Source organism: Emiliania huxleyi (genome assembly GCF_000372725.1).
Source record: "Emiliania huxleyi CCMP1516 chromosome Unknown EMIHUscaffold_127, whole genome shotgun sequence".
In the NCBI taxonomy this organism is placed as follows: Eukaryota; Haptophyta; order Isochrysidales; family Noelaerhabdaceae; genus Emiliania; species Emiliania huxleyi.
The window spans coordinates 281,079-294,938 of NW_005201318.1; the positions used below are offsets into that span (position 1 = coordinate 281,079).

Genomic DNA, 13,860 nt, shown 5'->3' on the forward strand with positions numbered 1-13,860 from the left:
GCACTCGCACGCTCTCGCCGCCACCCTCAAGCGCCACCGCGTACCGGCCGCCCTCGAAGCTCTGAGCCACGCCCCGCTGCCCGTTCAGCTCGGGGCGGGAGGAGAGCCCGCCGAGCACGACGCGCTGGCCGAGCAGCGGCGCGTCCTCAGCTGCCGCTGCCGCGCCCGAGGAAGCGCCGTCCGCCCCTGCCCGGCCCTCAGCAGCCGCCGCCGCTGCCTCAGTCAAGAAACTGACGCACTCGGCGTTGCCCTTCTTCTTGGCCGTCTGCAGCGCCGTCATGCCGCTTTCAGAGCGCACCGCCGTGTCTGCGCCCGCCCGCAGCAAGCGCCGCACGACGGCGGGGCGGTTGAAGAAGGCGGCGATCATCAGCGCGGTGGCGCCGCTGTCCTGCAGGTTGACATCAGCGCCGCGCCGTATCAGCAGCTCGACCACCCGCTCGTGGCCTTCCTGGGCGGCGACCATCAGCGCGGTGGAGCCGTCGCTGCTCTGGTTGATCTCAGCGCCGCGCTGCAGCAGCAAGTCAACCACTCGCTCGTGGCCCCCTTGGGCGGCGGCCATCAGCGCGGTGACGCCGATGCTGTTATGCAGGTTGAGCTCAGCGCCGTGCCGAAGGAGCAAGTCGACCACCCGCTCGTGGCCGTACACGGCGGCGCCCATCAGCAGCGTGAGGCCGCTCACCTCGCCGCTCTTGTACGTCGCGTCGACCCGCCCGCCGTCCTCGAGCCACGCCAGCACCGCCGCCTCCTCGCCTCCCTCAGCCGCTGCGATGACCGCATCGGAGACTGCCACGCCACCGCTCGACGCCCGCCCCGCCGCCACTGCTGGAGATAGCGTCTCCGCGACTCTCGATCCAGCCGAGGAAACGCCGCCGGAGGAAGCGCCGCCTGCGCCTTCGCCGCCGGCTGCCGTCGCTGCGGGCCGTCCCGCCACCACCGCCTCCTGGACGTGCTTCTTGAAGGCCTCGACGCACTCGGCGTGGCCCTCTTGCTTGGCAAGCTGCAGCGCCGTCTTGCCGTTTGCATCGCGCGCCGCCGTGTCTGCGCCCGCCCGCAGCAAGCGCCGCACGACGGCGGGGCAGTTGAAGACGGCGGCGAGCATCAGCGCGGTGCAGCCGTTGCTACTCTGCAGGTTGATCTCCGCGCCGTGCCGAAGCAGCAGCTCGACCACCCGATCGTGGCCGTTGCCGGCGGCGTCCATCAGCAGCGTGAGGCCGATGTTACTCTGCAGGTTGATCTCAGCGCCGTGCTGCAGGAGCAAGTCAACCACTCGCTCGTGGTCGGCGGCGGCCATCAGCGCGGTGCAGCCGATGCTGTTCTGCAGGTTGATGTCCGCGCCGTGCTGCAGCAGCAACTCGACCACCCGCTCGTGGCCGTAGAAGGCGGCGCCGATCAGCAGTGTGAGGCCGCTCACCTCGCCGCTCTCGTACGTCGCGTCGGCCCGCCCGCCGCCCTCGAGCCACGCCAGCACCGCCGCCTCCTCGCCTCGCTCAGCTGCTGCCACGACCGCGTCTGGGGCTGCCGCGCCACCGCCTGACACTGGCTCCGCCGCCGCCAGCGACAGATTACCTGGCCGCACCCGCACGCTCTCGCCGCCGCCCTCGAGCGCCACCGCGTACCGCCCGCCCTCGAAGCTCCGCGCCACGCCCCACCACCCGTTCAGCTCGGGGCGGGCAGAGAGCCCACCGAGCACGACGCGCTGGCCGAGCAGCGGGGGGGCGTCCACAGCCGCTCGGCACATGCCCGCGCCCGCGATTTCTTTTTCTTACTTTCATCTGTTTTCGGGGCCCACTCCCTTTGCAGCCACTCATAAAATCGTTGGGTCGCTTCAGTTCACGAAGTCCCCCCGTGGGCCGACCCTCCGATTTTATGAGAAGAGAACAAAGGGAGTGTTCGGGGCCCCGTGTTGCGTTTACGAGAGAGATTTTTAGCAATACCAAACAACTCTAACACTCACACGTAATTTGGGGCCTGGAGCCCTGTTCACTGAACAACGCTATAAGGTTTTCGCTCGCCTTCCCTGGGACCCCGTGTTGCGTGACTGTCTCTGTGCGATTTCGGGCCCGGGGTTGAGAGAGAGTTTGTGTTTGCGGGGTTGTGCGTTTATGTGAACAACGCGGCGAGTTCCGAACGCGATTTCTGAGCCGGGAAGGTTCCTCCGGCGGCGCCGCCGGGCGCCTGCGGCTGCGCGCTGCGCCGCCCCCCCTGCTCCGACGAGTCTGCGAGCTGCGTGTGCAGCCGGGTCCTCGCTCCCTCCACACGAGAAAAGAATTTACAAGGCTCACTCTTGCCTCGGCCTCGCACGCACAACACTGGGCACGGGACTCGACAAAAGAAAAGGTACATTCGTATTATCGCTGTTTCCTGTGACGAACGTCGGCGATAATACAGCGATAAGCAATTTTTTTATCGTTCATCTCAGACGCCTTGAACCGACGTCGATCATACTCTCCTGGGACCACACACTCGACACTGTGCTGATGATTCACCGGACACTGTGCTGACGATTCACTGCTCCGTCGCAAGATGCTAGGCACTGGCACTCGTTACAAGAGTCAGGGAGAGAAGACAAGAGAGAGAGACCTACCTCCGGCCGTGAGATGGTGCCCACCAGACTGGGCGGGCGCGCGCTGCTCTCGCGTAGCGCGCCGGCACCGGGTCGAACCGCACGGGCACCAGCGAGTGGCACCGCAGCGCGCCGTCCGGCCCGGGTCGAACAGGTCCAGGCCCAATCTCGAAGATGGCCAGCTTGCGCTCGGGCCCGTCCGCGTCCTGTGCGCGGCGCGGCAGTTTGGTGGGGTCGTTTGATGCGGTGCGAATGCCGGCGGGAGTGGCGAAAGCGGCGGTTCACTCGTTGAAGGTTGCTGTGTGCGGCGGTGGGGCGTGAGCGCACCGCTCGGCACTTTGCGCTGCAGGCCGCCTCGGGCGTCGGATAGCAGACCAGGCCTACGGAGCGGCGCGCGACGCGTGAATTCGGCCCGGCCTCACGTCCACGGCGGCCAGCAAGGCGCGCGTGCCAGTGGCAGAAGCGTTGGTAACGGCGGCCGAGCTGACGCTCCGCCCGAGGTCAAAGGTGACTCGCGGCTGTCCGGCGGCGACCGAGTATGCGGAGCCGCGGTGCGGGGTGGGCCGTGGCGACACCTCCACCAGTGCGAATCCCACCGCTGGCGCGCGGAAGACGGGCAGCGGTGTGCTCCACACCGGTGGCGGCCTGCCTTCGCGGAGCCTGCGAGCAAGCGGCGCAAAAAGAGGGTCGGAGGCGTTGCGACCGTGCGTGCTGAAGAGGCCGTGGCGGAGGGCCTGAGCTCGAGCGATCGGCTCACAATTTCGCGGCTGTGGGGGTGGAGCGAGGCGAGCGGAGGCTGCGTCCGAGGCTGCGTTTGCATGGCCGATGCTGAGAGCGAGAGCGATTGTGTCGCTCGACTCAAACGCGCCTGGGCGAGGTGTTTCTTTTGGCAGAATTCGAAGTGCTCCGAAAAGTAATTCTGTGTGCGTGTCGTGCGAGGGAGTTTCGTTGTAAAATTCTTTTTAGATTTCCGTGCGAGAGCTTTAAAATTTCCTCTCTCTCTCTCTCTCTCTCTCTCTCTCTCTCTCTCTCTCTCTCTCTCTCTCGGGTATTCGTATAAGAGCCACGTACCTCTCTCTCTCTCTCTCTCTCTCTCTCTCTCTCTCTCTCTCTCTCTCTCTCTCTCTCTCTGTGTGTGTGTGTGTGTGTGTGCGTGCGTGCGTGCGTGCGTGCGTGCGTAATGCGCGCGTGAGAGAGAGAGAGAGAGAGAGAGAGAGAGAGAGAGAGAGAAGATGATTGCGAGCGAGCGCGGGCGTGCTCGCAATCGCACACTCAGACAGAGCAGAGATGCTACGATTGCGAGGAGTGCTGCTCACTCCCGTGCTGCTCACTCCCCCCCCTTAAACTTCTAGGATTGCGGAGGCTGCTAACAATCCTAGACGACGTCGGCCGTCCATTCCGTCTCATCCGCGATGGTGGTGCCCTTCTTCATATACACGGAGCGCGCGCTCTGCCACGCATGGCTGCGGCAGTGCGACGGCTTCGATTCTCTGGCACACTCCGTCAACGACGCCAACCTGGCCGAGGTGGGGCTTTACGAGGCGCTTCGCCATCACCCCTGGCGGGTTCGCGACGCGTCCGACGCGCAAGTCTTCTATGTCCCCGTGTTTGAGTTCACGTCACACACTCTGGGAGAGTGCAATGGCAGCTCTCACGAGGCACGGATGAGCGACCTCCACCGAGCGCTCCTCTCCTCTCCCCACTACCAGCGCTCTGGCGGGCTAGACCACATCTTTGCCAGCACGGCATGGTCAGCGCCTTGGCTGACCATGTCGGCTCGGATGGGCGACGCGGCTCGCGCGCTGACATGCGCCACCACCGGCCGATATAAGCGGTTTCCGACAGGCTCGTACAAGCGAGTCAGCGTGGTCGGCCGCTGCTCGCTAGAGATGCCGTACCAGGCGTCGCTGGCGGCCACGTTGCAATACAACAAGGACTGGACCAGACCGCCGTCGGCCAAAAATCTGCGCAAGCTCGACAGCGTGCTGCGTGCGCAGTCCAAGATGCTGCCGGCATCGCACGGGCCGACGGTGGAGGGCTCCTTCGTCGAGGCTTCCACCGTCGGAAGCCTCCTGGCGGGCGACGCCGATGGCGCCAACCTCCTCGCCAAGCAGGCGTTCCGGCGTATCCTCGGCCGCCGCCGCACGATGGTTCAGTTCTCGGGTGCGCTCGACGTCTGCTGCACCGGTCGCGCTATCCGGTGCGCGGTCGGCAAGCTCATGGAGGCATGGCATGACGTGTCGGACGTCGTGATGCGGCCGTCCCTGCCGACCAACCGATCCACCTGGGGCCGCTGCACCCGCGGCACTATGGAGCGTCTCGCGCTGCTGAAGAACGCATCGACACACGACCTAGTCGAGCTGGCAGGTTCGACGGGCAGCTTAACGCCGATGGGGCGAGGCGCGAGGCGGAGGCGCCGGCTGGACCGGCGGCGGTCGGCTCGGGGCGGCAAGGCGAACGCGGGACCTGAGGCGGAGGGCCAAAAGGGCGGGCCCAACATGTGGAGGTACGCGTCGGTCGACAACAGCAAGGTGGAGCAGGCGGCAGTGGAGATGGCGGAGAGCGTCTTCTGCCTAGCTCCCGCCGGGGACAACTGCGTCTCGGCACGCTTCTACTCGGCGATCGCCGCCGGTTGCATACCGGTCGCCATCTGCGACGGCCTCAGGGGCGCCTTTGCGAACACCGTGCCATACGACGACTTTGTCGTACGCGTCAAGGCACGCGACTTTGTCAAGAACCCCGCCACTGCACTCGCTGTCCTGCGAGAGATGCCAGGGGAGGAGCTCCTGCGCCGGCAGCGCGCCTTGCAGGCGCACCGCGCCGACGTGCTGTACGACGTGCCGAGAACGCGCGTGGGCTCGCACTTTTTGCGCGAAGTGGTCGAGCATTGCATGAGTGGGAGCAACAATGAGAGCCTGCGGTCGCACGCGCCTACGGTCGAGCACTGTGTGCGGAAGGCAGGAATAGAGCTGTAACAGGCGGCCCTGTCCGCCTGTGCTTCTGGCGGGGCGCGTTGAGCCGTGCAGGCTGCAGCTGCAGCACTAGCAGGACGTAGAGGAGCTAGGAGCGTTAGAGTGTCGAGCGTGGTGCGAGGCCGAGGCTCGCTCACTCCAACAGTCGCGGGGGGGTCTGTCCGCGGGCTGCCAGGCTCCGACTGTGGGTGTGGCGTATCTATCTGGGCGGTGGCCGGTGTCTCCGGGGAGCAGCAGCAGGGGGGCGGGCCTTCCCGCGCTTCCGCGACCGCGTTCCCGCGGCGCGGCACCCGCAGCACTTTACGGCGGCCTGATTCCCCTTTTTCCTATAGGTTTTGATCGTATATACGAATCGTTCACAGCCTTGTTATTGAGAAGAAGATACGTCCTATGGCGCTGTTTTCACAGACCAAGATCGACACTGGGTCGGTGGGCGCGGCGGGCGCTGGGAGCCTATCATGAGGGCTAACGTCAAAAACGTGCGCGCTTGCCGCCTCAAAGCCGAGGAGGTCGCGACCTGGGTGGGTGGAGCCCTTGCCATGCTCAGCATGCTGTTTCTCTGCACAGAGGACTAGGTCCAGCCCTGGGGGTGAGCCGGGTGTTGTGACATTTGGCGATTCCGCGGCTTACTGGGTCCCTGAGCCGCTCCCCGTGTGCGATTCTTGTGACCCAGGCATGGTACTGATAGTAAACGGGTCAGAACCGGCCAAACACAGGCTACAGCCCCACACACGCGCCCGCCACAGCTCCTGGAGAGCATGCGCGAGTGACGCGCTACAAGCCGCGAGAGTGGCATCAGAGGCAGGAACGACGTGCTCTTGCTGCACCTCGCAGCTGCACCGAGTGTGCTCGCAGTGTATGCCACGGCCGCCACCTGCGGCATTGCTCTCGTGCAGCTAGGCGACGCAGGTCCATCAGCAGGGCTCATCCAATGCAAGCGCACATTGTGCGTAGCCGCGGGCAGGTGGCAGTGCACAGCCGCACACCGGCTGTGGCGGCTCGAATGCCACCGGCAGCAATGCTGGTCATTAACTTGCGTATTGGGGCCGCAGCAGACTGCTGCTGTGGCAACAGCAGCAGCCTGCTGCTGCCTGATTCAGTCAAGCCAGCGGTGCAGCGAGGCGTGCAGAATTCGCGCGGTTTTGTCCCTCCTGAGGCTGAGCGCATTCGAGCCGTCGACCGGAGTTGGATGGTACCACGCGTCTCACTGAGACGCGGGGTACTGGCCATGGCCGGGCTACGGAGCGTGAGGTGGCGAGCGACAAAACAACGAGAAAAACACGGTTGTGACGCGATGTCCCAAAACGTCAGATTGGCTCACCCAGGGCTTCGGCCCCGGTGGGGGGTGCCCGTGCCGCCTAGCTCTGCGGACGGGCCCCTCCACCCTTCATTCACGTACGGATCATGTAGTCCCCACACTCGCTGTCGTGGGATCGCTTGTCATGTGAGAGAGTGCGTTGTGTTCCCGAGCACTGACTGCTGGGCTGGGTTTTTAGGCATTGTGGGGTTGGCACTCCCATCGACCCTCATGACCTCCTGCGGTCTCTGAGATGGACACCAGTGGGTGTGGGGCCACAGCCAGGATACACTCGAAGGCTTGGTAAGCAGTAGAGGTCGATACTCGACGCGTCCCACATGGTCTGTGTCGCTGTCGGCACCCTGTCGACAGGACGTCGAGCGACACCGGTGGCAGTGCCACCCAGGAGTGGTCGGGCGGTCTCCCGTCATGAGAGAGCCACCATGTGATCCGTATGATGGTTCCTGACAACCGCCTCATTCACTTTCGTCACAGTTCCCGCTCTGAGAGGAGCTGCGGGTCAGTTCGACAGCTGGAGCTGTGTCGCCGGCGTGCGGCGGCCTGCCTCCGGAGGTGCCTCTGAAGGTGGACATTTTTTTGTCACCGTGAGAGAACGCGTTCGAATTTTCACTCCGGAACTTCAACTCTGCACGCGCACCGGCCAGGGCTACAATAGTGCCAGTGAGGCGGAGGCGCGAGTCGGAAGGCCGCGACCGTGATTTGGTCCCTCCACTTGCCTAACGCTAAAGTACAATCGCTGTGAACCCAGCCACGTACCCGTCTCCAGCGCCGAAATTCACCTTCGGGTATGTTCGTAAGAGCTATATACACTGAGAGAGAGAGAGAACGTACACTGAAATTACACGGCTGTGCGGGACGTCGCGCGCGCCTGGTCTTTTCTTTTTTGCCTCGCTCTATTCTTTTTTCCCGGCTCGCGCCTGCGGGCGAAGCTACCCAACGCGGCCAACGGATGAAGATCCAGCCTTCCGGAGCGCCCCTATAGCGCAGCCTGCCTGTCGCTGACTGAGGTGCTTCCGGGACGACCCGTGATGTTGCAGTGCAGCAGGCTCGGTGGAATGCGTGGACGCTCGACGCTGGCATATTCCATGTGCTCCCAACCACGAGCAAGGGCACCCTGTTGCCTCCACGTGCGATGGTTCGTCGGCTTCAACATTCCGTGCGTGTACTCTAAGCAGCAGTGTTCAGGCCGACGAACAACATTCAAGCATTCTTTCTCGTTGATGCCTGTCAGCCACTCGTGTAGTTTGGCCCGAGGAATCGTAAACAGCATGTCGGGTTTGGGCCGGACTGCCAGCATTTGCGTAAGGTTGGGCTGCATGGGCTCTGGATTCCACACGATGTAGTTTGGGCGCGATCGAATGAAGTAGTCGTAACGGACGCCGTTGCGCCTCTCGTGCTCCATGACATGGCGGAAGCAACGATTAATTTGGCGATGTTGAACGGTGGCCTTAGATTTGCAGCCATCGTACGGCAGGTGTTCCACGTGTGTGTAATTCTGAAGCAAATGCGTCTCCTCGGCGCATGCAACCGCGTTTTGCCTGTTTTTATGAGCCATGGCCACAGCGTCATATCGGGTGTGGTAAAACATGAAGACGTCAGCCTGCCACACGTGCCGCGCCAGCTCGACCCCTTCATGGACAGCGGGCATGCCGAATGTCCGCCATTCGCCAACGATGCAGAGAGCAGCACGGCCCACACGGCCCTTCAACCCCCCCGGGCTCTTCAAAAGCTCTTCTTCCTCCGCTTGATCTGGCATCCAAGAATCCAGCACGCTGGAGGGTGACCCGGTCCGCGATGCCGCATGCTGCCGTCGCTGAGGCCGGCTGTCAAGCCGTGGCATACCCAGCAGACCCTTAGGTGGTGGAGCCGGACGCTCATGCCCCACAGCAAGCGAGAACGGCGCTGAGCCGCGAAACCAAAAGCCGGCCACAAGCAACGTGAGAACAGGCCGGCCAGGCGAAGCAGGTTTCATCGCAAATTTGAGCTGCCTGGCAGCTGGGGCTCCGCACCCGTTCACAGCCTTGTTATGAGAAGAAAATACGTCCTTTGATATTGAACCCGCCATAAAAACGGTATGGCGGTGGAGTGCTCTCTACTGCCGCGGCGCCCCTGTCGGTTCGGAGGCGCCCGGCGGCCGCGCGCTTGGTCATGACCGTCGACTACGAGCACGGCCTCTCCTTCCTTCGCCACGGTGGCACGGCTCTGGCCACATGGTCCCCACCTTCCGCCCGCGCGCCGCCCTGACCCTGCTTCGGCACGTCGTCGAGAACTCGACCTTTGCGCCGCCGGTGCCGAGCGACGCCGCCCTCGCCGCAATGGGCGGCCCCGAGTTTGACGGCTTCGTGTGGACAAGTGGGTGGCGGCGGCGGCCGGGCCGGACTACGTGGGCAACGGGCAAGCGGTGACGGCGCCGGTAGCGGGGCACGCGAGGCCTCGAGAGGTGACGTGGGGAGTGTCCCGCCGCCATTTTTCGTGTCAGATGATGCGAGAGTTGTACTATCGAATACGCTCAACTCGCAAGCCTGTGCTCCCTCGCACCGCCCATCGAGGAAGCGCCATCGTTTCAAACCGCACATAAAGTACTTTCTTTGTCTCTTGGTCTTGGCTCTTTGCTGGAACCTCAACCTGCGAGGTAACTTGGATGCTCTGGTGTTGCTGCGGCCTGCGCGCGGGGACCGGGACGGGGCGGTGTACTGACTACTGTCTTACTGGAACACGCGAATTCGAACACGCACAGCAATCATAAATAAACAAAACGGAGGCCATCTCAGGGGATCATGGGTAAAGGAGCAAGTCCCGACACGCCCACACACGCACAGCAACGAATCCGCATGCACTCACGACACTCTCCTTCTTTAATATAACTCAGGTCAAGCGTGCGCTGCACCAGCTGCTCAAGCCGCTCCTCGTGCCGCCGCTCGATGCGCTGCTTGCCCAGTTTGTTCCACAGGTTCGCAGCGTGGATGTGGTCCAAGCTCGTGCTGTGGGCAGCAGAGAGCGCGAGCAATGCGTCAGCGCTGCCAGCATTTGAGATGTGGCTGCTGAGCTGCTTAGCATTGAGCTGACCATAGGCAGCAGAGCGGCTAAACGAGGGGCGCTCATTGCGCATTCGTGCGTCGCGGCGTCCCTGCGCGTCGCATCCTTGCGCTCCGTGCATCGGCGGTTCCACCCGGCGACCGCTGTGCTGTGGCTGCCCCTCGCCGCGTTCGCGCCGGTCATCGCGCCGATCGTGCCAGTCGCGCTCGTGCTCGCCTCTGCCCCGATCGTCGTAGCCGCGCCGCTCGTCATGCCGCCCGTCATGATGCGGCCGTTGCTCGCCTCGCCATGGCTCGTCGCGCCATGGCTCAGCGGGCCATTGTGGCTCAGCGTGCCATCGCTGCTCGCGACCTCTGCACCAAGAGTCGTTGTAGCCGCGCCGCTCGTCTTGCCGCCCGTCATGGTGCGGCCATTGCTCACCTTGCCAACGCTCATCGCGCCGTCGCAGCTCATCCAGCCGCGGCTCATCGCGCGATCGCGACCGCCGTCGCTCGCCCTGCCATCGCCACTCTTCGCGTCCGCACTCGGCGCGCCGTTGCTCATCACGCCAGCGACGCTCCTCGCTCCGATGGGACATGTACATGTCTGAGAGGTTCACGAGAGTTGAACTCTACCCAGCTGCCGAGGTGGGCAGATAGCGGCGTAGCCAGAAAGAGTGTAACCGAGGGCGGCTGATCGTGCTTGACTGTAGCAGAGTGTAAACAAGGCCAACCTCGGCACGGCCACACTCGGCCACACTCTACCACGCACCCCGACCCCGAGATGAGCCCTTCCCACCTGGCACTCGATGTGACTGAGTGTGGCAGAGTCCGTGCAGTCAGAGGGTGCCTTCGTTCGGCATCGAAGAGTGTTCATGAGCACGGCCGACTGTGCCCGACTGTGGCCGAGTATTACTGAGGGCGGAAGATAGCAACAGAGTGCAGCAGAGTGCAGCAGAGTGCAGCAGAGTGCAGCAGAGTGCGGCTGAGTGCGGCTGAGTGCGGCTGAGTCTGGCGGATAGTCCTGGACCACGCAGCACGGATGGAGCCGCCGGGCGCAGCAGGCCATCGAGCCACCGCACGGAGGCGCGGGCCGCGTCTCCCCGCCAGCCCTCTTGTTCGAGTCTCGCACCCACCGTGCCGGCGGCCCGGCGGCCGCCGCGCCTGCCGCCTCCTTCCCGAATGCACAGCCCCCGGCTCGCGCCGGGCCGCTCTCCGCGACCAGTCAGAGCAGCCTGTCCTACTCGGTCACGCGACGACAGCGGCACGCGAGCGCGGCCTCGCCACGGCCGCGACAATACAAGAGCTGGCCAAAGGCTGCGCGGCAGCGGCGAGACGCACATCGCAGCGGCCGAGGCAGCGCGCACCCGCCGAGCGTAGACTGCCTACACGCAGGCCGTGCATGTGAGCTCTCCAACGTACGCGCCGTGCGGCACGACCAAAGACCGACGCCTATCCGGCGAGACAAAAGAGCACCGACGGCGACGCCACGCATCCGTGTAGGTGTTTAGGTGCACGTCGGCCTCTCGTGCCGTGCGCAGGAAGAGAGAGGCGCTGCCAGAAGCTCGCGCGGGCGAAGTGGTAGAAAGAGTCGGGGAGCGCCAGCGCTGGCTAAAAGCCCGACGAAGCTGTGCGGCGTCGCTCTCGGCGAGCATATAAAAAACAAATATTACCCTTAGTATACTAGTGCGGCCACGGCCCAAATGAGCGAAACCGCTGGAAGCGGCGCAGCTCCAGGGCGCTCACGTGGCCAACAATCTTCATGACTGTGGCGAGCTCCTCAACGCTATGCGTGAAGGCCCGCCCTTGGGCGAAGAGCTGATGCCGCTTCACGTAGCTCACCACATTCTCAACCCGGTTCCGAATACGCTCATGAGCGCGATTAAAGCGCCTCTTATCGATGCGTCGTCCGGGACCGTTCATCTGGTTCTTCTTGAACTTGGTGAGGATGCCACGGCAGCCAACGTAGCCGAGATCTCCCAGCCAGCGCTCACCGTGTCGGAACCGGTGCTGACGGCGTGTCCTGCGCCAGATTGTGGCGTCAGAATCAGACCCCAGGTGTGGGCCTGTCCACAAGACAATTGCACCAAGAAAGGTGATGCCAAGCTGCCACTTGTACACGTGCCTTTGGGGATCATGGTCGCTGGTCGTACTTTGGCGACCACTCTGCCAGAGTGGTCGTGACCGTGGTCGCAAGTTGGCGACCACGCGACCAGCTGGCCGTATGTTGGCGACCATATAGGGTTTCTGGTCGCGTGGTCGCTGGTCGTATGATGGCGACCACCCACGCGACCACGTGGTCGTGACCGTGGTTCTAATTCTGTTTCTTCTTTTTCAAAACAGGCACCGAGGACTCAGACCATTTCGTCCGTCGAGGCACTTCTCCGAACAACGCTTTGTCGAGATCCGGAGATCTACCTCTGAAAAACCTCTCGACTCGTGCCCCCCAAAAGCGTAAAAAAGGGCAGCGGCCTCGCTGGGCCAGAACATCGGCCCCGAGTGCTCCGCAGCAGCCTTGCTGGGCCAGAACGTCGGCCCGCGAGGTGGGGTGCTAGTCTGGGACCCATACGTGGCAGTTCCCTTGCTCCAAGCGCTTGCGCTTCGGCGGTAGTGATCTAATCACCCGAATACCACGTTCGGATCGCTCCTCATCGCAAACCCTGTCAGCAGTTCGCCTACGGGTATGTTCGTAAGAGCTACATACACTGAAAAAGGTGCACTAACCTCCGAGAAACCCTTCGGGCCGCTCCTCATCGCAAACCCTGTCAGCAGAGTCTCCTACGGGAATGTACGTAAGAGCTACATACACTGAAAAAAAAACATCTTGGAGAAGCGAATTCCGACCGTCCCTCCTCGCGCCGTGAGAGCACCAGCTTCGTCGGGCTTTTAGCCAGCGCTGGCGCTCCCCGACGATCTTTCTACCACTTCGCCCGCGCGAGCTTCTGGCAGCGCCTCTCTCTTCCTGCGCACGGCACGAGAGGCCGACGTGCACCTAAACACCTTCACGGATGCGTGGCGTCGCCGTCGGTGCTCTTTTGTCTCGCCGGATAGGCGTCGGTCTTTGGTCGTGCCGCACGGCGCGTACGTTGGAGAGCTCACATGCATGGCCTGTGTGTAGGCAGTCTACGCTCGGCGGGTGCGCGCTGCCTCGGCCGCTGCGATGTGCGTCTCGCCGCTGCCGCGCAGCCTTTGGCCAGCTCTTGTATTGTCGCGGCTTTGGCGAGGGCCGCGCTCGCGTGCCGCTGTCGTCGCGTGACCGAGTAGGACAGGCTGCTCTGACTGGTCGCGGAGAGCGGCCCGGCGCGAGCCGGGGGCTGTGCATTCGGGAAGGAGGCGGCAGGCGCGGCGGCCGCCGGGCCGCCCGCACGGTGGGTGCGAGACTCGAACAAGAGGGCTGGCGGGGAGACGCGGCCCGCGCCTCCGTGCGGTGGCTCAGTGCTTCCGTGCCGGTGGATTGTGTGTGCTGCCACGCCACTGACTGGCCGAGTGCAGCAGATTGTAGCAGAGCGCAGCAGAGTGCAGCAGAGTGCAGCAGAGTGCAGCAGAGTGCGGCAGAGTGCGGCAAAGTGCGGCAGATTGCGGCTGAGTGCGGCTGAGTGCGGCAGAGTTTGCTTGCCTGTGGGAGAGCGCTGCAGCACTCTGGCTTCCGTCCCAACGAATTCTCTGGGTGTGACCGAGTGTGGCCGAGTTCGTGTGCTGACTGTGTGCGCAACCGGACGACCATTTGATTCCCACCTGCACTCAACCACACTCTGCTGCACTCCTTCACTGTAACAGAGTTTGACCGATTGAGGCCGAGTGTGCTGGAGGGTGCCATCGCGTGGCAGAGCCCGCCAGAGGGCGACCGCGTCGTAAAAATGTGGCAGAGTTCAACTCTCGTGAACCTCTGAACTTGGCCGTTCCAGCATACGGGGAACGCATCTCCATCGCTTCGGTGAAGGGGGTGAACCGTGCCATCCTCGATCGCCGTGCTAAGCTCGCTTCCGAGCTCTC

At 63.7% G+C, this 13,860-nt stretch overlaps 3 protein-coding genes across 3 annotated transcripts; 1 reads left to right on the forward strand and 2 right to left on the reverse strand.

Moving 5' to 3' along the window:
* Nucleotides 1-2,526: 2,526 nt before the first annotated feature.
* Nucleotides 2,527-3,383, reverse strand: EMIHUDRAFT_225872 (hypothetical protein; the record flags this gene model as incomplete). The annotated part of the gene is made up of 5 exons (XM_005789543.1): nucleotides 2,527-2,539; nucleotides 2,609-2,769; nucleotides 2,891-2,943; nucleotides 3,139-3,223; nucleotides 3,321-3,383. The coding sequence occupies 5 exons, from the start codon at nucleotides 3,381-3,383 to the stop codon at nucleotides 2,527-2,529; spliced, it is 375 nt and encodes a 124-aa protein (XP_005789600.1).
* A 592-nt stretch (nucleotides 3,384-3,975) lies between these two features.
* Nucleotides 3,976-5,538, forward strand: EMIHUDRAFT_225873 (hypothetical protein; the record flags this gene model as incomplete). Its single annotated transcript, XM_005789544.1, has 1 exon — nucleotides 3,976-5,538. One exon carries the CDS (start codon nucleotides 3,976-3,978, stop codon nucleotides 5,536-5,538), a length of 1,563 nt encoding a protein of 520 aa, XP_005789601.1.
* A 3,935-nt stretch (nucleotides 5,539-9,473) lies between these two features.
* EMIHUDRAFT_225876 (hypothetical protein) lies at nucleotides 9,474-10,432 on the reverse strand (the record flags this gene model as incomplete). The annotated part of the gene is made up of 3 exons (XM_005789545.1): nucleotides 9,474-9,515; nucleotides 9,741-9,980; nucleotides 10,031-10,432. 3 exons carry the CDS (start codon nucleotides 10,430-10,432, stop codon nucleotides 9,474-9,476), a joined length of 684 nt encoding a protein of 227 aa, XP_005789602.1.
* Nucleotides 10,433-13,860: the final 3,428 nt, after the last annotated feature.